The sequence below is a fragment of the Bos indicus x Bos taurus genome, chromosome 16, assembly GCF_003369695.1.
Source record: "Bos indicus x Bos taurus breed Angus x Brahman F1 hybrid chromosome 16, Bos_hybrid_MaternalHap_v2.0, whole genome shotgun sequence".
NCBI classification, from domain to species: Eukaryota; Metazoa; Chordata; class Mammalia; order Artiodactyla; family Bovidae; genus Bos; species Bos indicus x Bos taurus.
In genome coordinates, this window is record NC_040091.1 from 43,222,392 (window position 1) to 43,246,434 (window position 24,043).

Genomic DNA, 24,043 nt, shown 5'->3' on the forward strand with positions numbered 1-24,043 from the left:
TCAGGGTTGATTTCCTTTAGGATTGACTGGTTTGATCTTCTTGCAGTCCAAGGGAGTCTCAAGAGTCTTGCCTTTCCAACCACAGTTCGAAAGCATCAATTGTTTGGTGCTCAGCCTTCTTAATAGTCCAATTCTCACATCCATACATGACTATTGGAAAGACCATAGCTTTGACTAGATGGACCTTTGTCGGCAAAGTATGTCTCTGCTGATGTCCTTTCAAATCCCTCAGCCCTTCTGGGAACACAGCCATTGGTACCCACCACTCAACACCAAGAGCTCTGGGCCACTCACCCTGGGCTCTGTATAGAGTGAATATGCCTCCACCCACCCTCCCCCAACACATACACAACCCTGTCTGGTGCCTGAGCAAAGCAAATGAAGACAAGACAGACTGAGGTGTAGTTCAAAGGTTGGTATCTTTTTTGGTTTCCTTTTCTGCTTTTGTAAAGAAAAATAAGGTTGTGTTTTTATTTGAAAGAAAACATAAGTCAGCCCCCTCCTGGCCCAGCCTCTCCCCTGCCCCTGGGGGGCGCTGGGACCACAGGCCCTGGACAGGAGGGGCCTGGCTGGCCAGGGTGAAAGAAGAGGGCTGGGCACTCAGTTGGAGCTTCCTCAGAGCCAAAGAAGAAGGGCATTCGGGAATGGAGTTTGGCTTGGTTAGGCAAAAAGTAAAATTAAAAAACTCGACACACATGCCCACTGTACAGATGGGGGCCAAGAGGCATCACCTCCGAGTTGGAACCATCTCTGGCAGTTGGAGTCAGGGACCTGAAGTGGCCCCCGGCCCCCAATTCCCCGTGTTCCGGGGTGGGGGGCAGGGCAGGAAACAGTAGCTCTCAGGAGTGGGGGAAGTCAGAGCAATCCTTCCCCACATGGTAAAAAAAAAAAAAAAAAAATACTAAAAAAGCACCCAAAGCTTAAAAAAACTAAACCTCCCTGGCAGGGAGAATTGGGGGCATCCTGCTTAGGAGCGGAACGCCTGACCTGGCAAAAATATGTAGAAAAATAAAATTAAACTTTATCCCTGAATGACAGAGTGAAGACCCTTCCCCTGCTCTCACGACCCTCCCCCTAAGGAGACTCAGAGTTCACCGAGTGGCACAAACGTGCACAGACACACGTAGGAGTGTGCACACGCACGCCGCCCCACACCTGCATCCAGAGCCGGGGACAGCAGCGTGGGGATGCTGACTCCCGCAGTCTTCTCATTCCTCACGGCACCGTGAGGGTCCCTGTGCCCGACTTTTGAGGGCAGGATGGGACTCCAGCCCAAGGTCGGGGGGCTGCGTGGGGCACAAACCTGCAGTATCAGTTGGAAGGGCAGTGGCAGGACCGAGGATTTCGGGGTAGGAAGCAGGCCAGCCATGGTGGCCTGGAGACAGAGGTCACACTGAGCCCACTGCGGCCGCAGGACGCCCAGAGGAGCCGAGTTCACGGCAGGATGGGGGCAGGGGTCCAGGGTCCTCAGAGACCTGCGGGCAGAGGGGCCCAGCAAAGCCCCTGAGGGCAGTGCATGAGGGAGGGGCCTGGAGACAGGGTGGTCCTGGGTAGTGTTCTCAGGGTGGCCGGGCTGCTGCCTGGGAGGTCACCAGAGGTAATAAAATGGGGGCACAGCAGGGAGAAGGGAGCTTGCGGGGGTGCTTACACTAGTCCCGCTGGGCCCCAGAAACCCAGGAACTCTGAGAAGCCCTGGGCAGGAAACTCACTGCCCACCCGGGGGAGCCAGAGGGCAGGCCCAGCCCACAGCATGGCGCAGGACATAGGCAGATGCCGCCGGTCCTCGAGGGGGTGTCCACGGGGGCTTTACCTTCCACTTGACCGGGTCAAGGAGTACAGTACAAAGAGGTGATCACAGCCCGGGGATGCGGGGTCGGGGGGCAGCCCAGCTCCTGCTCCCCTCACAGTAGTAGTGGCATTCCTGCCAGGCAGGGCTGGACGGTACAGGAGGGGACCCCAGAGTCACGCAGCCCCTCCAGGATCTCCGGCTTGGGGATCAGAGTGTCAGCACCAAACGCACAACTGATACCAGCCAAGGAGGACTGCGCCCCTGAGACCACGCCCAGCCCCGGAGTCTGTCAGGTGGGGAGAAGGCGGCGGGGAACAGGGCTCCCTCCGGAGGCGAGGTCAAGGGCCCTGGAGAAGAGGGCGGAGGCGGCGGGCCCTCTGGAGGGCCAAGGCCGGCAGTGGTGGCAGCGGCATGCACCTGGGCGCACCCTCCGAGGTTCTCCGGGTGCCAGGAGGCTGCGGACCACGGGTCAGCGCAGGCTCTGGTACAGGTAGGCCGAGGTGAAGAGGGCGTTGGCGGTCAAGCTCACGGCCAGGAGGCCCCGGATCACGGAGGGGCCAAAACGACCTTCCAAGAGAAAAACCGAGACCAGTGAGCTGAGCGCTGCGGCGTTGAGGCCCCACCCCCAGGGGGGTGGGCTCCCCTGGGCTGAGGCCCCGCCCCTAAAAGCCTTCCTCTCTGAAAAGACCCCAGGAACCTGCTGTCATTCTAAGTCTTCACTCTCTTTTTTTTTTTTTGCACCCTGCAGCTTGTGGGATCTTCCCTGACCAGGGACCTGGCCCTTGGTAGTGAGAGCGCAGAGTCCTAACCACTGGACTTCTGGGGAATTCTCAAGTCCTGACTCCTTGAAGGTACCTCCCCCCCGACCCTGCACCACCTAGCAGGTACCTGGCTAGGGCAGTAACACCTGTACCTTGCCATGGGGACACCAGCTTTACAGTCAGGACAGGAGGAGGCCCCTGCCCAGGCCTCAAGGTAATAAGCTGCTGAGTGGGCCCCCCCACCCGAAGTTGATGCTGCTGGGTCATGTCCCAGATCTGGGGGCGGCCCCCATTTCCGGTCAGCCCAAAATGATTGTTTCAGGAAAATCCTTGCTCAATACACACGGCTTCCACATGCCCCAGGGGAGTGTCAGGACCTGACCACTGGGCTTTACCCAGAACCCCGATTCAGTCTCATAGCCCACCCCCAGTTCACAAGCTGAGAAGCCTGGATTTGAACCCAGGCAAACTGCTGCCCAGCATGGCCTGCAGCCTCTGCACTGGCCGCCAGCGTGCCCAGGCCGACACCCCCCTGGGGAAGTTTATGGAATGGTGACAGTGTTCTTTACCCGCTGTCCTCCTGAGCAGCCGCAGGCCACACGTGGCCTTGGGACACCCATGTGGCTGGTACAGGTAGGCAGCCAGATTCTTATTCTGATTACACCGTAACTGTTAGCCTTAAGCAGTCACCTGAGGCCAGAGGCCCCTGTGACAGTGCAGGCACAGACCCTTGTAACCTGGGCGTGGGGTGCTGTCTGCTGAGCCACAGGGGGCCCAGCAGGTGCGGGGGCATCAAACCACCCTCTGCCACCCGAGGGCCCTTGAGGGGCTGTTCTCCGACAGACAGGAGGGGACAGTGGCTGCAGACCCACGGCCCTGCCCTCTTCCCGCACGTCCCACAGGGCGCAGACCTCGCCAGCTGGTGGGCTCCTCGGCGCACCCTCGGGTGGTGGTGTCCACCACACAGGAGGACTGGGATGAGTCGTCCTCCTTCTTGATGGAGCGGCTGCTGCAGCTGCTGCCCCCTTCTGGCACTGACTTCGTGTCTGCAGGGAGAAGGGGCGTTTCAGTGGGAGCTGGGGGAGCACCTCCAGGGACAGATGTGGGCAGCTCCACCTCCAGTCCCAGGACGGTCCATGAATGCGGCCGCTGGCCATCCAGCCTGGCTGGTCCCACCTCGCTTGGCCTGCCCTGGACAGCGGGTGGCCTGTTCCTCACTCAGGTCCCGTCTGTGTAGCTGCTGGGAAGAGAGGCAGCTTTGGGTCAGGAGCTGCAAACTCAAACACCACTAGGTATGGAAGACGACGCCACAAGCAGGGCTGCGGAGGGGCAGAGGCTGGGGCGAGGGGCCTCAGCCTGCCCTTCTACCTGTCCAGCCCGGTGTGGCCAGAGCTTCTGATGTCATGAGAGACACAGGAAATCCACAGGTTCGTGGGAAACATCTAGATGTTAAATGTTGAGGCCTAAGTTAAAACGTTGTAGAACGCTTTGTAGAAAAACAGCATTTGAACAAAATAAAAAACATCTGCAGCCCGATGCACAGAACAGAGGATCCTCCAAGTCAATTGCAAAAGAAGGAAATAAAAGCAGCCAACTAGGGGCAAGGTCCTGAAGGGTTCAAGGTCACCAGAAGCCAGGCTGTAGGGTGCCTGGACTTGGGAGAGCGGCCACAGTCAGGTAAGAGCCAGGACAGGCCCCGAGCAACCTCTTGATGGTGTCCCCATCACTGCACACTGACTGGAGGCCTCCCATGGCCCGCAGGGCTCTCCCACCTCCAGGGCGAGATCAGAGGGCCGTACCCGCCGTGTGCTTTGTGTCCCGTGCTGGCTGCTTCTGTGGGGCCGGGGGCGACTCGACAGTGTAGAGGCTGCCGTTGTGGGGTGAGTGTTCGTCGGAGCTGCTGGGGGTGTGTGGGGCGTCCCCAGGGGGCGATGGGAACAGCAGCAGCTTCTGCCCCTTCAGGTTGAGCCGGGCCGGGCTGATGAGGGGCCGGCGGTGGCGCAGGGAGCCGGCGCTGGAGGCCACCGAGCCTGCCACGGAGGGCGCTGGGGAAGGGACCGGGGAGGAGGGGCAGCTGCCCGACAGCAGAGAGAAGTAATCTGGAGGTGGGAGGAAGGCAGAGACGACAACATAGTGAGTGCTCGCTCTGCTTACAGGAGCGCCTATTCTGATCTGTTGCTTTCTCGTCTACCGACTGAGGGAGAAAGGCCAAGGCTGGGCCTAGACTGCTGGGCACAGGGGCCCCTGCTGGGAACTGTGGGAGGAGGCACCCAGGGCGGGGAAGAGGATCGCAGAGCCTCAGCGATGCCCCCTCTGCCCCTCTCCAATTTCTGTCCAAAGTCTCTGCTACCTCCCTCAGCTGAGAACAAGGCATGGGGAGAAAGAAACCCTGGAGACCTGGGCTCAGCTAACCTGGGCCCTGCTCATTTCCAAGTGCCACCTCCACATGTCACCATTGTAAGGACGACGGCACCACAGCTAGTCCTAGAAACTCTGGTGCCCATTTCACAGAAGAGAAAAATGAAGCACGGGGTGTTAGGCACTCGCCCAGGGCTGCACGGCTGGGAGGCCGGGAGCTGGGATTTGAACAGAATCCCCTCCAAGGGCCTGTCTGCCGTCCCGCCCTGCACACACGCTCTGGAAACCCCGGCTCACACGCTCCCTGCCTGAGCCAGCTTCCCATCACTCCCCTTGGCGCTCGGTCCTTCTTACCTGAAACTGAGACCTCCCCGGGTCGGGACACCTGAGATGGAGGGCGGCTCCCGCTGAACAGGTACCCTGAGTCTGGAGACAGGAAGGCAACACAGGTCCCTGGGGAGATGGCCTGTCTCCAACCCCTCCCTGAGGCATGGCTGCTCTGCGTCACCCCACATCCTGTGTCCTCAAGGGCAGGTCCCCGCTTCACAAATAAGGAAACTGGAACCCACACAGGCCACACGGGAGCCCAGGCCTGGCGCCTGCCCTGTGCCCTTCTTTTCTCCAGCCACCTTGAGTCCTGCCTCCTCTGCTAACCTGTCGATGGGTGCAGGGGAGGGGCCTTCCCACCCAGCGTGAGCTGCAGGGAGCCGGGGTTAGGCCTGCAGCAGGAGCTGCAGAGGCAGGTAGAGCTGGGCAAGACGGATCCTGGACCGCCAGGGCCGCCTAACACCTGAGCCAAGGGTTGGCCCAGCGATGGCAACTGGGTCCCAGCCCTCACACGTCACTCTGAGACCAACCTGTGTCCCATAGCACTGCCCTGGGCCCTTGGGGCAGGCGGCCTCCTGAGCCCTCACCTCAGGCCTCCCCAGGCAGCAAGGAGACTGCCTGTGGACACAGCAGGCAGTGGCCAGACCCATGCCGTCCGCCAGAGGCCCTACAGCTTGGGTCCCTGCCCCGACCTGGAGGCTCTGCAGAGAACACTGTTCTGCAGATGGGCCCAGCTGCTGGATCCCCAGGTTCCCAAGTCCAGGGCCTTCCTGTCCACTCCGCTCCCCTCTGTCCCAGCTCCAGGGGCTGTTCACAGAGGGCCCCCAGGGCCCCAGCCATCAGCCCCAGGTCTGAGCAGGGCCTGAGCTGCAACTCACCTGCTTAGGGGTCTCTGCTGAATAACCATTACCAGACGAGGCCCTTCTCCCAGCAACATGGCTCACGTCAGGTGACATGGAAATGCCTGGAGTCCAGATCTCGGTACTATTCAGGGCTCAGTCTGACCCCCATCAATCCCACCCTGCAGGCCTCAAGCACTACCCACTGCTCAGCTCAAGGTGTGTCCAGTGAGCCGTCCCTCCTGCAGTGTGACCCACCCGCTACCTAGGAGGCCGCTGGACTGCACACAGGGCGAGAAGACGCCTGGGCTCAACCCTAGGTCTTGGCGGCCACAGCTGCTGGGCAAGTTATGGAGAGAACAGGCCCAGGGGATGTCAGGCTGGGCGGGGGGAGCCCCAGCATGGAGGAACTGCTGAGGGGCTTCAGAGAGATAGTACATGTCAGAAAGCCCAGCTTAACCAAGATGCTGCCCACGTTCCTGGAGGCCAGATTCTGCTGCACCGCCCTGCCCTCCAGGCCATCCCCCAGAGGATAAAGCAAACCCTGCGGACACCAGGCAACCTCCCCAAGTGAGGAGGGTCATTGAAGAAGACCCAAGCAGGGCCCCTGGAAAGATCCTGCTGGGGAAGGGGAGGGATGAGACAAAGCTTCCTGTGGTGGGGACCAGATGCTGGGCCCACCAGGGCTCCATGAACACGACAGGCTTGAACCAAATCCCTGGGCCCTGGACCACAGAGGCTGGGGGCAAATTTTCCAGCCCCCAGGGTCTCAGGGGCTTCCCAGGTGGCTCAGTGGTAAAGAATTTGTCTGAAAATTGCAGGAAATGCAGGAGACCCTGGGTTCTATTCCTGGATGGGCAAGATCCCCGGGAGGAGGAAGTGGCAACCCAGTCCAGTATTCCTGCCTGAAAAATTCCATGGACAGAGGAATCTGGCAGGTTACAGTCGACGGGGTCACAAAAGAGTCAGACATGACAGAGCACACGATACACAGGATCACAAGACAGCAGGAATAACAACAGTGAGAACTGTGACACCTACGTGCGTTAAGTCCATCACCGGGCTTAACCTTCACACAGGGTGGGTTCCACGACTGGCCTCATTTATTTTTTGTGGGAAACTGAGGCTCAGAATGGTTAAGCCCCTTGGCTCAGGCAGTTACTGAGTAGACACACCAGGGTTTGAACCCAGTTCCGCCAAGTCTACAGCAGGACCCCCACCCCCGCCTCGAGCTCAGCTAGGTGCCTCAAGCCCCGCACTGCCCGCCGATGCCTTTTAGTGCCACTTACCTGCTCGTGTCAGAGAGGGGATGGTTCCCAGCGAGAGGGCCCGGCTGAGGCGGCCAGGCAGCGAGGAGGGCGAGGCCCGGCGGGGGGACCGGAACAGCTGGTGGTTGGCGATCGGCAGGAAGCCAGGCGGGGTGGGGACGAACAAAGATGGCGAGGGGCCCGTGATGCTCAGGCTCGGGCAGGGGACGGCCAGGCTGGGGCTGGTGGGGAAGAGGCCGACGGAGTCTGCTGGGAAGCACCTATGAGAGAGCCCGGGGGGCATGGGAGAGAGGAGCAGGTCAGCCCTGGGGGCCTCTGGAGCAGGGCCTCCACCTTGGTGGGCCCCCTCCCCTCCCCCACGGTGCAAGGTGGGGCCCAAGTTGGGGTCCCAGAGGAGGTGTGTGTTAGTTGCAGCAGAAAAGCGGTCCAACCACATTCACGCCATTAGGAGCAGGTGGCTGGGAGGTGCTGGCGTGACCCACCCCTCCCTGCATGCCCCCTCCGATCCCCTTCAGCCTCACAGCAAACTAGGTCTACTACGAGTCTTGGTATTAAAGTGACACTGTCGCCCTCGCCAACCTCACGCCAACCCTTCACCTCGAAGCAGAAACACCTAGTCCTGCACCGGGCACTCAACTGGGCCACTTCCTGCTTGGTGCCCAGAGCCTCCTCGCAGTGGCCGAGCTCGGGGAGCCCCTGCTCCCCCGGGCCTGACCCCGGGAGTCCCACCGCTGCTGCTCTCTAGTCTCAGACACCGGACACTCCGCTAAAGCCCCTGGCAGAGCAGAGGGGGAGGCAGCCAGGCTTGGGGATCTCCAGGAAGAGGCTCTGGCAGGACGCCAGCCAGACTCCAACTTAGAAAGAGCCATGAGCGATCGCGAAGCTGTCCGCAGACGGAAGGTGACAGTGTCTCTTTAACTTGAGCGCGGTACAGATCACACCACAGGACCCAGTGGCCCCAAGCCAGAATGTCAACCATGCTTCTGATTAAGGCAACTGATTACAGAGGGGGAGGGGGCAGAGGCAGTTAATAAGGGATTAGTCTGCCGTCTGGACCGAGCTGCAGAGGTCCAGCCTTACCTCAGTCCCAGGGGACAACTGAGCCCAAGGACAATGTGCCGACGGACGGGCAGGTTGGCTCAGGCCCTGCAGCAGAGCCGGGGGCTGGCTAAGGCGCCCACCCCAGCTGCATACCTGGGGTACCGCTGGCCAAGCTTCAGTCTACTGATCTCCCTGGTTTTCACCCCTTCCCCTCATTTTAAATAACTTCTAAGAGGGTGGGTCAGCTGATGCCCGCCTGGAGGATCACGTGACCTTTTTATTGCCTTTCTAAGTGCCAGGAGGCCACCTGGACTTCGGAACCAAAGGCGGGCCCAGTGTTTGGGGGACATGGGGAAATCAAGGTGTGGAAACTATCAAGCAAATCTATAGAGGACTCTGGGCACCTGGCTGGCTGGCCCCAGGCTGGACGTGCCTACATTTCACCCAAGGACCCGTTCTGCCTAGGGTGATCCCTACCTCCTTTCCCCCAAAATGCATGGGGAAGGTTCTGACTCTAAACACAAGACACAGGTTGGTGCTGTCATTTTAGAACTGTGATGCCATGCAGCAGGACAGCGACGACCTTGGGGAGTGGTCGGAGGTCGGGGGGGGATGCTCAGCACCGAGGGGCAGTGTGGGTGCGCTGGGACCCTCGGCTAACTTGCTCCAGTCACACAAAGCCCCGTTCCCTGCACCTACCCCAGGACCCCTGGTTGTTGTGTGCAGCAGCAGCCTGAGGGCAGGGTGTGTGGGCCACAGTGGGGAGTGGAGGCGGGTGGCGGGGAGACGACGACACACATACACACACACACGCACACACACACGCCTGAGCCTTTCCAGGGGGCGGCAGCATGTCTGCCTGCCCTGGGCTTCCTGTGCTACCCCACTGGGCAGCCCATGGGCTGGGCCAGGCCAGGCGCTGGCCGAAGTACACCCCAAGTAATTGGCAAGCTAAAGCCCAGTCGGGCCATGGGTCTTAGAGGTGGCCGGCTGGGTCTGACCAGCTCCTCCCTCGCAGGTCCTGCTAACACCTGGGGCTGCCTACCTGGCACAGGTGCTCTCCCAATCTCTGATGCGAGTGGACAAGGTGGCACTGGGGGGTTGTGGGGGGGGAACGGTTCTTCAGTCTGACCCTTTTGTTGGGACACGTGGTGGCATCACTCAACTAGCAGATCGTGTGAAGTGTCAGGCATGAGCCTTTGTCCTGGCTCCACAGAAGACAGACCCTGGGAGCCTCTGTCAAAGGAACCCCACCTCCACCAGGCTCCCGGGCGCGGCACACAGACCGACGCTTCCTCTTAACAACCCCCACCCCCCACCCCAGAGACCACCTGTGCCCTCAAACCGCATCTCAGAGAGGCATCCAGCCCCAGAACCCAAGCCTGTGTGCCCGCTGTGATAGAGGGGCTCTGGGGAAGGGGCGGTCCGCTGGCTGCATTGCACGCCGTCTGACACTGAGGGGGGCCTCTTGTTCTCCAACCCCATCCTGGCCCGGGCTGGGAGCGGGAGGAGAGAGAGGACGACATTTAAGGAGCAGCTTAGGGAGACAAGGAAATAAACGCGCCACCCAAGGACGGTGGGCCCTGAGCTGCTCGGGGCCCATGGCGCCAGCTCCCAAACTTGACTCTGGTGGGTGCTCCCATCCCTTGAAGCCCCCGCCCCTGGCAAAGAAGCCTCTGAAGGAACGAGAAAGAAAAAACAGAAAAGACGTGGTGCCTGACGCCCCCCGGTCAGAGCAGGGCCCCGGAGGCATTTATTGAAAATACAGCATCAAACACACTACATCTAAGGCCGGGAGTTGTGGTTACAGCAATTACAGGGTCACTAGACAGTCATCCACGTCTACACAACAGAAAGGACGGGACACTGGGCGACGGTCGCAGGCAGAGGGAACAGCGGCCTCTCCCAGGGGCTCCGGGCAAGCATTATGGGGGAGCCTACTGGCCTGGGGTTGGGGGAGAAGACGGTCCCACTTCCCCAACCCCCTTCTGGAGGGTCTGATGGTGATCCCCATTGGAGGGGAGAAGAGGCCAACATACTCCCAGGGAATAAGCCACGGTCCCAGTGGTGCCCGCACTTCCTCAGCTGTCGCCAGTAATGTCAGAAGGTGCTGAAATATGCTCCACGTAATGGAATTTGAAGGGACAGATGCGTGGTTTAAAAAATCACACAAACTCTAAAAATGCCAGGAAGCCTTCCTTCGATGAGGTCCATCTCGCGACACGAGGGTGTCTTTCCGTCCCCGCCCGCTAGAGGGCAGGAGAGATGTCTGCTCAGCAGGCTCCTGGCCAGCGTGAGAGCTGGTTACGGTTATTATAAATAATTTAACTTAAATACACGCGTACACACAGATGTCCTGCTTCTACTCAATGCCAAGAAAAGCAGTAATTAGCACCATTCTGCCAGTTTCCTTGAGAACAGGGGATTCCAGAGACCAGGGGACACACAGCCAACAGACACCAGGTCCCCGCCTGGCTCCCGCCGCCCATCTCCGGGAGGCTGGCTCACAGAGGCGAGGGACAGGCCGGCCACCCAACTCCTCCACCTTGTCAGTGCTCTTCCACCTCACCCTCCACCCAGAGCAAGCTGGGCCCAGCTCTCCACCCATGTATCAGGACGCAACGCCACCCAATACACAGGCTGGGGGGTGGGCTGGCTTCTCAGGACCCCAAGAACAGAAGGATGGTGGGGGTCAGGCCTGAGCTGGGCACTCTTCACTCACCCTGTAGGCTCAGTGAGGTGACAGCCCTGAGTGTCACCCTCACACATGTGACTGGCTCGTGCAGGTCCCCAGGTCCATACTTGGAGCGGGGTTCGTGCTCACCTCAATGACTAGGACACGAGGCCCTGCAGGGGTGTGCAGCCTTGCTCTACCCCCTGCCACGGTCCTGGGAGGCAGCCCCCAGGCTGGGAACAGCCTCCAGAGCATGTCCACTCCCACGCCAGCACCCCAGGGCCCTGGAGGGTTCCAGCTCTCACTGTACAGATGGCGCACAGGAGGGGGTGGCGGGGCCTGGCCCAGGGAGAGTGAGGCCGAGGCCCTGAGGACTCTGCAGCTGCCCCACGGGAAGGTGGAAAGCAGGAGCCTCCCCAAGGGGCTCCAGAGGCCAGGAGGAAAGTGGTGATAAGCCAAAGGGGGACAAGGGACAAGGACCTGGTGCCATGGGCCTGCGTGTCCCTTGAGCCCCTTACCCAGTGCTAACTTCGGGCTGCTGCTGCTAAGTCACTTCAGTCATGTCCAACTCTGTGCGACCCCATAGATAGCAGCCCACCAGGCTTCCCCGTCCCTGGGATTCTCCAGGCAAGAACACTGGAGTGGGTTGCCATTTCCTTCTCCAATGCATGAAAGTGAAAAGTGAAAGTGAAGTCGCTCAGTCGTGTCTGACTCTGAGCAACCCCGCGGACTGCCACCTACCAGGCTCCTCCGTCCATGGGATTTTCCAGGCAAGAGTACTGGAGTGGGGTGCCATTGCCTTCTCCGAACTTTGGGCAGTTGGAACTTTTTCTGGGCATAATAATGGAGGTGGGGTTTCGGGATGAAACTGGGGACATCCTGGCATGGAGAGAGAGGGGCAGGGCCCCGTTACCTGCCAATCAGAGTCACCTTGGCCTGGGAAGCCTGAACCCCAGCCCTGCAGGGAGCGAGTGGAGGGTTGGGCTGTAAGGGTTGGGGTCCTGCCTTTTCAGGGCAGAGCCAGGGGCTTCCCAGGAGAGTGGGCAGAGTGTGTGTGCCCCAGTTACGCTGTCTGGCTCACAGCGGTGCCCAAAAGATAGGGAAGTAAAGAGCATGTAGACCCCTCCCCCCACCCTCCTGAGTGATCTCCCACCACAGGCTGGCTGTTAGGAGAAACCTGCTGATCACGGGAGAAGCATGATTTTCTATCCTCCACCTCCACATGGGCCTCACCCCACAAACTCATGGTCAAGGCCAGTCTGGGTCTAAGAACTGCATTTCTCCATCCCTGGGGAAGGAGGCTGAGGGATAACGGGCTCTCAGAGCAGGGAACCCTGGGGTTAGCCCTGCCTCCTCCTGGTTTCATGAACTCCTGGGGGGCTGACTGACAGCAGGTAGGACCAAAAGGACAGATCAGAGAAACAAGAGTGGGACAAGGTAGGGGGCTCTGCTTGGCCCTGACTCAGCAGCACCTGCCCACACCCAGCAGCCCGAGTGGTCAGGCCATGCGGCGAGGGCCCAGCCTGCAGCCACCGTCGCCAGCCCATGTTGGGGGCTCAGTGGCGGGGCAAGGTGAGAGAAGAAGCAGAAAACAAGCCCGTACCCCTCTTCCGATGGTGTCAGCGCCAGGAAAGGGGCCACGGCCAGTGTGGGGGTGCCTGAGCTGCCAGTGATAGCCATGGGGCAGAGGCAGGCAGTATGGGTGCTGCCCTGTTCCGATCTCAGAGCAGTGGTGGTGGGGTCTTTGGCCAGAAAGGTGGCGGCAGTGGTGACCAGCTAGAAAGCACTTGGGGGTGCTGGGTGGAGGGTGGCTTGGTGGAGCCAGAAAGGAATGGGGGGGCCTGACTCCTAGGGGAAGTGGAGGGGCTGGGCCAGGACCCTAACCTGGGGGGTGGGGGCGGGAGTGAGGCAGGTAAGAAAGAAGCAAGACAGAGGTGCCCTGTCCGGGCTGCGGGCAAAGCCCAGGGCCTGTTGGTCCGTCTGTCCTCCCCCCGCAGTCACTGCTGCTTCTCTGACCTTCGGGGCCGGAACCTCCGTGGGCCCGTCGCCTTCCTCGTGGCCACGGCTGCTGTGAAGCCCACCAGGCAGCACAGGGACGTGGTGCTGAACTTGAGCGTGTCCAGCCAGCTGGGTGAGGCGGCCTGCAGGTACTGCTCAGCCAGGTGCAGCCCCAGCAGCAGGGCCCACAGGCCAGTGGAGAAGGCGTCGATCCTCCGGAGCCTGTGGGGAAGAGTGGGAGTGAGGGCCCAGCGAGGTGGGTGAGGCCCCTCCAGGCCCCCCACCTCCTGCCTCCTCCATTCACCCTGGCCCTGCTCAGAGGAGACCATCGAGGGCCCGAGCAGAGCGCGGGGCTCTCAATGCCACTTCCAACACTTCCTCACCCCACGGCTCTGAGTCAGTGTTTCTGAGCCTCAGTGTCCTACTCTGTACAACGGGGCAAGGAAACCTCCCTCAGAGCTGCGGTGAGAGGAAGGGGATGCCGTTCGGTACAGGGTCTGCATCTGCACAGGCAAGCACTACACCCCGTGAGCTAGGTCACCACTGCCTGACTGCGGTGAAGAGCCTGGGGTGGGGAGAGGACGCAGTGTGGCCCCAGGGCCCCTGCCTCCGCTGAGCTTCCTCCCACTGCGTCCCTGCCCCGCACGCACCTGATGCGGCCGGCCAGCAGCATGGCCAGCAGGCAGGTGAGCAGGCCCAGCGCCACGACACCCATCTGGTGGCTCTGCCCGAAGGCCCAGGCCTCGCGCAGCTTCTCGGCCGCATGCTCGGGCAGCAGGCCCAGCAGCTGCCGCCAGCCCTCAGCCCCGGTGGCTGTTCCGTTGTCTGGTGGGGCCGAGCCATTGCTACCAGTTGGCAGGGTCGGGGGCAGCGGGGCTCCCGGGGCAAAGGGGTTGCTGGTGCCGTAAAGCGCTGTGGTCAGCAGGAAGGCACAGGCCAGGAAGGCGAGGGCCCGGAGCACGATGACCTGTGCTGGGGCCTTCACCGCAGACGCGCAGAAGCTCTGAGGGAGGGAGAGGCAGGTCAGCGACAGGGCCAGAGCCACCGACAGCCCTCCGGGTGCCCACTCTGTGCATGGGGGTCTGGCCAGGGGCCCCCAGCACTCACAGAAGAACCACCAGCTCCCAGTGATTAGAGGTGCCCTAAATTCTCACGCACTCTTGGCTTCGTTTCTGGTTCACCCGTGGGTCCCATTAACCTGTCTCATTTCTGGGCCTTCACTCCACTGTGAGCTACTGTGGGCGGGGGGACTGTGCTGCCACATTCTCTACAGTAATCCTCTGATCTGATGGTGACCTTTCTTTCAAACACAGTTTCCAATCATTTTCAAGTTATTGTAGGAAACTCCTACTGTGTGGTTTTAACTAGAATTTTAATGAACGTACACACAACTCTGGTCAAAGTTAAAAAGTACCGGTTACTAACTTTGTTAACTTAGGCCCATAGCTGTCCCTCTGAAACTATCACAATGTTGTTAATTGGCCATGCTCCAACATTAAATACAAAGATAAAAAGAAAGAAAAAACAATAAGTTGTTCAGTCTGAAAGACAGTGGAGGGGGGGAAAGCAAGGGTCAGCGCAGCTCTCTGTGCAAACAGGCGTGCGGGCCAGTGGTCAGGGGCCTGGCTGCAGACTGGAAATCTCACACCAGCTGGTTGGCCAGACGGCCACCACCAGCTAGGTACCTCTGGGGACCCAGGGCGAGGGGAGAATTTCTTTGGGGAGGATGGTTTTTACTTCTAAATCCACCTGCTCCTATATCACATTTTTTTATGGCAGGACACTCCAGCATCTGAGCAGTGACAAAAACTAACGATGGTTTTAGCCAGCTGGTCCAAGGTTCAAACCCCGGGGACGCTGCACACCAGGCCCTCTCCCTGAGACTCAACCTCCCTGCCTGGTTTCCAGGGTACCTCGGAGAGCACCCACTACAAAGGTGCTGCAGGAATCCCCAGAGGTGCTGGGAGGTGCCCAGGCTCTGGAGGGCAGCCTAGAAACCCTGGCCATGACACAAGTTCTCCTTGGGACCCCCCTCCCCCACCCCTGCTCCACTCTGGCTTGGGGCACAGGTTGGGAGGCGGCCCCACAGGAAGGTGGCTGCCCCAGAGGAAGGGCCTGGCTCTGAAGAGCTGCCCCTGGTCACCGGCCCGCCCTCCGGGAAGGGGTCTCCTGCACAGACTTGGGGGCTGGGACGCCCCTTGCACCTGTGTGTGGGTCTGGTCGGCCTCCCGGCGCTTGAACTGGTGGCTGAGCAGCAGGGCGCGGAGCTGGCGGTTCTGGTGCTTGATGTAGTGCTCCACGGCTGCCTGGCACGGCCGGCACAGCTTATACATCTGCTCCAGGTGGTGCCGGTACACCTCGATCTCCTCGTCGTACCTGCCCTGCGGAGGGGGCACAGGCTCAGGGTCCCGGGGGTGACCATGTGCAAGTCATCCCTGTTCTGTACCTGCTTCCTCGGGGGCTCGACAGGACCAATGACCTGGGAAGAGGAGCCACCCACAGCCCTGGACACAGCAGGGCCCCCAGGGGACGTTCCAGCTAGTTCTGCGGCTGCCAAGGACACACCTCGAGGCCCGAGCCTGGCATGTGGCCCTTGCTCAGGCCCTGCTCCCGGACTCCGGACACCACCTGGGCTTGAACAGATGGACCACCTGGAGGTAGACCTGCCTCCTCACTGAAGCCCAGCGGTCCAGGAAACACGAGAAAGCCCCTGGCCAGGTCAGGGCCTCGGCAGGAACTGAAGGGCCTCTGCACTTCAGGAACAGCCCAGGCAACGCGAGGCCCACCCTTCCTTCCCCAGGAGATGCAGCACATGCTTCCCGGTTTGCAGGGGAGCCAGACATTTCAGTCTGCAGGGGCAGGAGGGTCCTGGCTTGTCTCTTGCTAGGAGCGAAGGTGCCAGAAACCTGCCCTGACTGCCCCGTCACATGTGCCTGCCCTCCTCTTGGCAGCCTTCCCAGCTTTCTCCACCCAGCCCCAGCTCACCTCTATTTTCCTCCCTCCCCACCTCCCTCCCAGACTGGGCCTTGGGGAAAGTCAGGGTCTCTGAGCTTCAGCAAGCATTGTCTCTTGAGGTCACGGAACCCCCAGACTGGGCGAGGAGAGATGGGCTAGATGACAAGGCTGCTGGCCTCCACGTGGACCCAGGAGGCAAAGGGCTGACATCCAGCCTCTGGGCAGCACCCGCCTCCCCTTGCCCTCCACGAGCCAGGAGCCTCGCCCACTCCAGAGCCAACTGCCCGCCAGGCGGTGGGCTAGACGGACTCAGAGGGACACGGACAGGATGGACCCAACAGAGCCCCACGCTGGAGCCCAAGGACCCTGCCTCCCCTCGCCCAGGGACAAATCCCTCTGGACTGGCAGGTGCTCCCAGGCTTGGGGCCCCCACAGCAGTGACCACGAGACAGGAAGTGTGAGAAGCGCGTGGCTGAGATGACACATCCGGAATGCAGGCCAGCACGGGGTTCTGGGTGAGGAGGGGGTGCTCCTCAGCGGCTCTACTGCCTCCAGCATCCCCAGCCCCCCACTCACCTCGTCACGTGGTGAGAAGGCGGCCAGCTGCTTGACCTTGGCGGTCTGGTGGTGGCTGCACCTCCGGCACAGCAGCACCTGGCTGCTCACCCACTGCAGGGGCTGGGCGGGGGCGCGGGGGCCGGGTGAGCCGCTCACCACGTGGTTCAGGTGCTCCAGGTACTGTGCGGGGATCGGCTTGTTGTAGTCACCATTCTGAGGGAGGAGGACCCGAGTCAGGGGGAGGCCTCCCCACAGGCAGGAGCCTCCCGCCCCCGCTCAGGCCGGGCGCCGGACAGAGGTCCCACATGCAGATACTTCCCCAAGGTGGATCGCTAACACTCCCTCTCTTTACATGCAACACGGAAGCTCTTCTTCCAAAGGAACTTCACAGGGAACCCCAACTCAGGCGAGATGCAGAGTCTGAAAAGACCTGGGTCTGAACATAAACCCGCCCATGTCACCCTGGCTCCCTGAGCCTGTGCGCTGGTCCTCAGAGGAGGCCCTGGATGGTGGCCGGGGTGGGTGGGGGCGTACCTCCTGGAAGCCGTTGTACTGCTCGCAGTGGGGGCAGTCCCAGCAGTTGCGGTTCCCGTAGGGCACCACCGTGTCCTGGTTGCAGAACCAACAGTTAACGACAGTGTGTGTTGGCTTCATCCTGCGGACAAGGACAGAGTGGAGTCTGCGGGAGGATGAGAGACCAGGGAGGGTGGCGGCAAGCAGGGCGGGGGACTCCATGAACCCGTCCATGGGACCTGGGCTTATCCTCAGCCAACCAGGCCAAGCCTCCTTGACCCTGGGGTCAGCTGGAGACGGACCAGGAACCCGGGGCCAGCCAGGCTACGGGCTGACAGGGACCTGGCTCCAAGACCTCCCTCCCTCCCTCCCTCAAGGCCCACAGACCTGGGCCCATTCCCAGGCTGAGGAAACGGTGCTCCCTGGGGAATTTCCAGATGGACGGGGCCTCGGTGCTCAAAGAAGCCCCAGGAGAGCCAGGGCCAAGGAGACCAAGGGTGGGGACTGAAGACAGCTGCTCAGCCTGGGGCCAGCCCCCCCTGGCTTGGGGACAGGACAGGCTGGCCACAGCGGCCCTCGCCAGCCACACGCGTGGTGACAGGTGGGTGTGCAGGATAATCCCGGCCCAGACACTGAGGGATCTGTGCTCGAGTACCCTCCATCCATCTCCCTGGCTGTTCGGCGGGTGTGTGTCAGGGGGTGGAGGAGGCAAGGACATGGCAACTGCCAGGCAAACCCCTCCAGTCTCAGAAATCTACGATAACAGGTGGCAGCTCAAGCCTGGGGTCCTGGCCTTGCCACTCCTGTCTCCCTGCTTGCCCCTAGAGTCCACCTCCAGCTGTGGGGTTGCCGTCTGGGCCTCTGCTGGGATGGGCAGTCATACCACACGTGGACACCCCTGCTGTCCAGAGGATGGCACAGCCCCAAGCTTCTGGGAGCCAGAGTCCCGGCTCTGCCAATCCCTCCTCTCTCAGCCTTGGCATTTGCGTGTTATCAGGGCTCAAAGACACAAGACATGTAAGGGTGCTTTGTAACACAGGGTGCTGACTCTGGGGTTGTCTGGGGGCCTGGCCCCCTGGAAAGAGAGCTCCTGCTTCTGACACTGAGCTGCCTCCTGGCCTTGCCTGTCCATGGACCATGGGCAGATCACAAGAGTTCTCCAAGCCTCAGTCTTATTACCTATCATCTGTGGACAAGACAAGTGTGGGAAGTGCTTCCAGAACCTGGCTGACTGCCCAATAAACAGCAGTTTACATGGGGAGGGCAGGGGAGGAGAGAAGCAAGCCCAGACAGAGGACATGGAACCAGACCCTGCAGGGAAGGGTCCCAGGGTCCACAGCGGGCACCCTGGCTTGCCCCAGCTTCATCGAGCTGGAGGGCAAGGCTCAGAAACAGTAGTGCTGGGCAGCCTGGCCCCATGGTCACGGCGTGGCCTTCAGGGAAAATCATTTTTCTATCTGGCTGATGCGGATAGCAACCATCTCTGCTCCAAAAAGCGTGCTGAGGGATCAAGTGAGAGAACTGAGGGAAGCGCTGGGCTGGGCAGGTGGTCAGCGGAGGCATTCTGACAGCCTCACTGGCCTTCAGGCCAAGAGCAGTGGAAGGAGGCGCCTAGCGGTGTGGGAACCCTCTCTGCCGAGAAGCCGCACTTGGGCAATTAAGCACTTGGCTTTCTCTCTGTTAATCTGTAACCGCTTTACAGGCTTCTCTATAATAGTGCACGAGGGCAGGCGTGTCCACAGGAGCGGTGAGGCAGGCCCAAACACCTTTCCCCTGCTCCCCTGGGTCCTGCTGGCCTCACGATGGGCCCCTTTGCCCCTCCACCCCAGATGCCCACCATACCACACCTGTCACTGGAGAGAAGCCAGCAGAAGGGCTGGCAGCCCATGAGTAAAGACAAACAGGAAGTGAATAAAGATGACCACTGGTGGGCACCTGTGGTGGGCGATCAGGAACTGAGGCTTTGGGCTTGGGGGGCCAGGCACGAAGCCCCTCCCACCCAGGAAGTCATCGTTTTCACCCTCAATCACCAGCTTCGTGGTGGGGAAGTGAGCCCGGACTGGAAAGGGGTGGTCGGGAGGGGAGGGGGGATTAGGCCTGGGCCAGCCCAGGTGGCGCTAGTGGTAAAGAACCTGCCAGCCAACGTAGGAGACGTCAGAGACGGGTTCCATCCCTGGGTCGGACGAGGGACCTGGGGGGGGGGGTGGGGCATGATAACCCACTCCAGTATTCTTGCCTGGAGAATCCCATGGACAGAGGAACCTGGTGGGCCACAGTCCCTAGAGTCACAAAGAGTCAGACATGACTGAAGCGACTTAGTACGCACATGCTGAGCCAACAGCTCTGGCTTGGTAATCCCTGCCCAGGGTTGTGGGGGTGAGGGTCTTCTCTCACAGACAGAGCAGCTGCCGGCCACCCCGACCAGATGGGTTCCACCTGGTGGGGTGTCATCCCCCACAGCTCCTCTGGGGAGCGCCCTGAAAGCACGCTAAGGCCTGTGAGCAGCAGATGGACCAGCGATGCCAGGTGTGGGTGTCAGTTCTCCAAGGATCAGCGATGCTCCCGCCTGCCTGGAGCTTCACATGCCAGACACGTGGGTGCATGTGACTCACACTCGCGGGCTGCACTTGATGGCTGACCTTGCAGCTCATAGTCTCCACAGCGGCTAGGCGGCCCTGGCCTGTGGCACTGCACCCGCCTCTACCGGGCCTGACGTGGAAGCCAGCTCAGCCCCATCCTGCTCCTGCTCAGGCTAACGCCCCCACCCTATGCCCCTCCTAACCCCTTGACCTACTTCTCTCCCGAGCCAACTACCTCTGTTCCCAGCGAAGCTCTGGTCAAACCCCTTGTGGTAGACAAGATCAGAGGGCCAAGAGACAGCGACCCCGTGACACAGCAGGAGAGACTTAGATGGGTCGAGGCCAGGCCACCTCCAGTAGAAGACCAGGCTCCAGAGGATGGGCGGTTGGCTTGGAGGCTCTGGAAGGTAATCACCCAGCCCCTGCTGCCTGCGTGCTGAGCTCCTGGGCTCTGCTTGGGTCAGGGGAGGCCTGAGGCAGCCAAGGGCAGGATGGGCCCCACGGGAGGAACCAGGGGGCAGCTGTGTGTTCCGGAACCATCCCTCCACAGCACCAAACACACAACGGGAAAAAGATGAACACAGGCCCTAATGATGGTATTGCCTTGTGAGCCCCAAACATGCATGTTTAGTCATAGCAAAGCTCGTGCCCTGACATCCTGCCACATCCTAAGAGGTCAGGTGGGGGCAGGGGGTCAGTTCCAGCCCACTACTCTGAGGGCTGCAGCTCCATGCCCCTTGGTCCTGGCCCCTGCCGGGGGTGGGCATCAGCTGTGAGCCCAGTGCAGTGTGACACAGAGGAGACACTGTGTGGGCTCAGTCCCTCTTAAGGGTTGGGGGCGGGGGTAGCGGCGCTCAGAGTCTGGGGGAGGCCGATGTGTCAAGCAGTCTCCACCACACCAGGCTCTGTGAAGTCCCCCAAGGGGGACTGGGCACACGGCCTGTGACCCGTGTGCTGGTCCAGCAGGTCTGGAAGATGGTCTCTGACAGTCAGGCTGGTTTCCTTAGGGCTCGAGAGGTCAGCCTCCCAGGTGACGGGTCCCTGAGGGACCCCATACACTGCCTTGCTTGCTACTCTGTGCCCTGAGTATTGTGCAATCCACCTGCGAGAATCCAAGGGCCTCCTGCAGAGCAGAGGCACCAGCACCAACGGGCCTCCGGGCCGCCCACTCCAGCCTCTAGGCAAAGCACACTTGGGTCCACAGCGGTCCAGCCAACACCAGACAGAAGGCCCGGGTCTGCTCTCGGTGGATGGCCCTGGCTCCTCAGCATGGCCCAGCTGGAGAGGCACAGGCTGGGCTAGAAAGGAGGCAGAGATGCACGAGGCTCCCCACTCCCCGGATGCAAGGACAGAACGACTGCACAGGGCAGCTGCGACAGATGCCACAGCAGAAAGCCAACGGGCAGAGCGTCAGCCGTCACCCTCAAGGACAGGCCTGCCGGCCAGCAGGGCCAATGGGCAGATGGCCTTCAAACGGCTGGGACTGCCAGGCAAGGGGGTGAGGACCACCCAGTGCGTGTGCAGGGAGCCAGACTGCATGGCTGCAGGAGAGCGTGGCGAGAGGTGTGCAGGAGTGTGGCCGAGGCTCCACTCCTTTACCCAGGAGGCTGCGCCGTCTCGTCTCCAAACACCAGACAGTGGACAATCCAATAACCACGTCTGGGGGCTCCAGCAGCCATGAGCAGGCTGTGCCGGCAGAAGATGAACACGATGCCCAGCAGCAGAGTCTGGGGGTGAGAGTCTGGGTGAAGTGGGCACAGGAAGCCACAGAGACCGCCCGGGTCCAGGGTGAGCAAGCCCGGCGAAGTATAATCTCGGCTTCCACCTGGCCTCCTGGGTGCAGAGCGGCAGCCAAGGTGCTCAGTGAGGACCCAGGGCACGAGGCTTGGTTAGGAGCTGAAGGGTCGTGGTGTTGCTGGGCAGGAAGCCCGATCTCCTCGGCCTCCGTTTTCTCATCTGCTGAATGGGGCCACCAGCAGCACGCACTGCCCCCCAGGTCACAGGCAGTCCAGTCAAGAGGACTCCATGGGCAGGAAGCCAGGCTGGCCCTGCCCGAGGCTCTGGGTACCACAACACTTCAGAAAAGCAGGCTCCTGCCCCTGCTCCATGGCCAGTCCTCCGTCCCTGTCCCTCTCTGCTGAGCCTGCAAACACCCACCCGGCCAAGTCCATTTCCAAAAACAACTCTCCTCACATGCCCTCTCTAGGGTCATTTAAAACCCACACTATGGCCAAAGCCGTTCCTCACTGTCACCGATCTCCTCCAGGAGGGAGAAGGGCTCAGTCTGGGGGCTGGTCTTGCTTCTGAATCGTGACAGTGGCCAATTTATGACCCCAGATAAAGCCAGCACTTAAGGAGCATCTCAGAACCTCCCGGGAAAGGGCTGTCCTCTCAGCCTATGGGTCCCAGGGCCACATCACGACTCAGGTGTGTACCCTCGTGGCTCCCCTCAGAAACCTCGCAGGACACTGCACGCAGGTCTCAGGCTCTTGCCTCCAGGAAAGGGAAGGCTGTGGCGGGCAGCCCAGGAAGGCAGACAGGCTCCCCCCGCCCCCCACCCCCAGGAACAGCTGCAGCACAAGAGAGGCACAGTGGGCACATCCAGCTCAAATCCAGCCACACAATATGGGTGGGGGCCACAAAGCCTGGTGGCAGTGCCTGGCCCAGGCTGTGATCTCTGGGCTGACACTCTTTATTGCATTTCCTGGGAAGCAAACCGGGCTCTGGACACACTCTGCCGTCAACATTGCTCTGGGAATCTGAGCAAGTGGTGGGCACCTCTGCACCTCAGTACCTTCGTGTATAAAATGACTGATGTGAACCAGCTGATCCTGTGAGCCCCTCCAGCTTCCAAAAACTGGGCAAAAGCCTGGACGTGTCGAACTGTGGGCTGTCAAGGGTCCCGCGGGGCCACCCCCTCCGCAGCCTGCCATTCTGGCTCATCCTGCAGACACAGCTGATGTCCCTCCCACCCCTTCCTCCCCCGGGAAGACTGTGACTCAGTCGCTCTCACGTCTTTTCCCCTTGGGTAAGAAGCGGTACACGGTGGTGGCTAAGGAAGAACAGACAAGCCCTCCAGGTTCAAGTCCCAGCTCCCCCGCCTGCTGTTGACTGGCTGTGGGCAAGTTCCTTTGCTTCTCCCACCTAAGAGCTGAGCTTCCAACATCTGCTGCTGAAGCTACAAACCCACCCACCCAGAATGTTCTCCAGAACGTTCTCACAACCCCACGTTTTTTCCTGTTCCCTGTAAAGGTGGATCAAGTGGGGAGACAGTGGAGATGCCCCTGAGGTCCTCCTGAAATAAGAGGGCCAGTAAGCTTTTATCCCTGACCACGGAAGCCCATGATAGGCCAGCTCTGCATAGGGGTCAGCAAGGTCTGTGAACCTGGGCCAGGGCAGGGGGCCGCCACTGAACCCACCCAGCAGAAGCCCAGCGCAGTATTTAAACACCCCTAAAGTATGTCATGTCAGGCTTTCCTGCTCTTGGAGGCTGCAGAGTCCAGAGGTTAGGGACGCAGGCTCCACGGTCGGGATGCTTCAGTTCACATCCTGACTCGTCTAATTGATAACAATTTTTGCAGCTCTTTTGTCCCTCCGCTTCTCTAGACAGAGCACGGCTGTGACTGAAATGGGCTTATATGAGATTACAACAACGCCTGAGGCAGCCTGGGCCGCCTCAGAAACCGCCGGCTAGTACTCAACCTACCGCAACGTGCTCCTGAGGACCAGGGATCAGGGCTCCGGGCGGAAGAGAACGCGGCTGGACACCCGCTCGTCTCTCCCGCAGGGTTTGGGGGCCCAGCAGATCCTGCAGCTCGGTCTGCACGGTCTCCGCGGGGGAGGAAGTTCGTACCCCCCACGCGCCCCACATTCCTGGGCGCCCCCAACCCGCTCCGCCGCTTTCCGACAGAGGAGCCCCAGCCCGGTTTTCTTTCCGGGGGCGGGGCGTGCACGACGGGTCTCCGCGCTGGGGCTCGCGGGCCGGGCCCCACCGCCACGCCGCGGCCTCGAGGCTGACGGACAAGAAGGCGCCGGGCCGCCCGGGAGCTGGCGCGGGTGGGGGCGGCCGCGGGCGGAGGGCGGGGGGCGGGGGCGCGATACTCGCCGGCTGCGTGGGCCGCGCGCACTCACCTCCGCGCGATCCGGTAGAGCAGCACGCCGGCGGCGGCGCACGCTGTAACCCCCAGGCCGCCGGCCAGGCCGGCCGTGGGGCAGCGGGCCAGCAGCGCGCTCACTCCCTCCATGGTTCCCGGTGCGAGCGGTGGGCGGTGGCAGGCGGCGGCGGCAGCAGGGCCGAGGGCCGCGGGTAGGACTCGGAGCGGCGGCGCGCGCCTCCTCCCGCCGTGACCTTCGTCGCTTTGTAGCCGGCGCGGGCACGCCTCC

The 24,043-nt window shown here is 61.2% G+C and overlaps 1 protein-coding gene across 2 annotated transcripts; it reads right to left on the bottom strand.

Moving 5' to 3' along the window:
- Window positions 1–400: 400 nt before the first annotated feature.
- TMEM201 (transmembrane protein 201) lies at window positions 401–24,043 on the bottom strand. 2 transcript variants are annotated; one of them, XM_027564980.1, is made up of 11 exons: window positions 23,792–24,043; window positions 17,103–17,223; window positions 16,587–16,781; window positions 15,260–15,436; window positions 13,706–14,058; window positions 13,074–13,277; window positions 7,364–7,602; window positions 5,263–5,334; window positions 4,350–4,649; window positions 3,462–3,596; window positions 401–2,356 (listed from the first exon to the last, which is right to left on the bottom strand). In XM_027564980.1, exons 1-11 carry the CDS (start codon window positions 23,902–23,904, stop codon window positions 2,259–2,261), a joined length of 2,007 nt encoding a protein of 668 aa, XP_027420781.1. In that variant the 5' UTR covers window positions 23,905–24,043; the 3' UTR covers window positions 401–2,258. The 2 variants fall into 2 exon arrangements, with proteins under 2 accessions (XP_027420781.1, XP_027420782.1); XM_027564981.1 differs by lacking the exon at window positions 23,792–24,043 and adding an exon at window positions 23,367–23,621 and having other exon boundaries at window positions 2,117–2,356.

What these genes read in the sequence shown, in the direction of transcription:
- TMEM201 (XM_027564980.1), bottom strand. Translation starts at nt 23,904, where the DNA reads ATGGAGGGAGTGAGCGCGCTGCTGGCCCGCTGCCCCACGGCCGGCCTG. An exon ending in CCTTCTCACCACGTGACGAG is followed by an intron (nt 15,437 to 16,586) that starts GTGAGTGGGGGG and finishes CCCCCTCCGCAG; the next exon opens with GGCAGGTACGACGAGGAGAT. An exon ending in CCCCTCTCTGACACGAGCAG is followed by an intron (nt 5,335 to 7,363) that starts GTAAGTGGCACT and finishes TCCTGTCTCCAG; the next exon opens with ACTCAGGGTACCTGTTCAGC.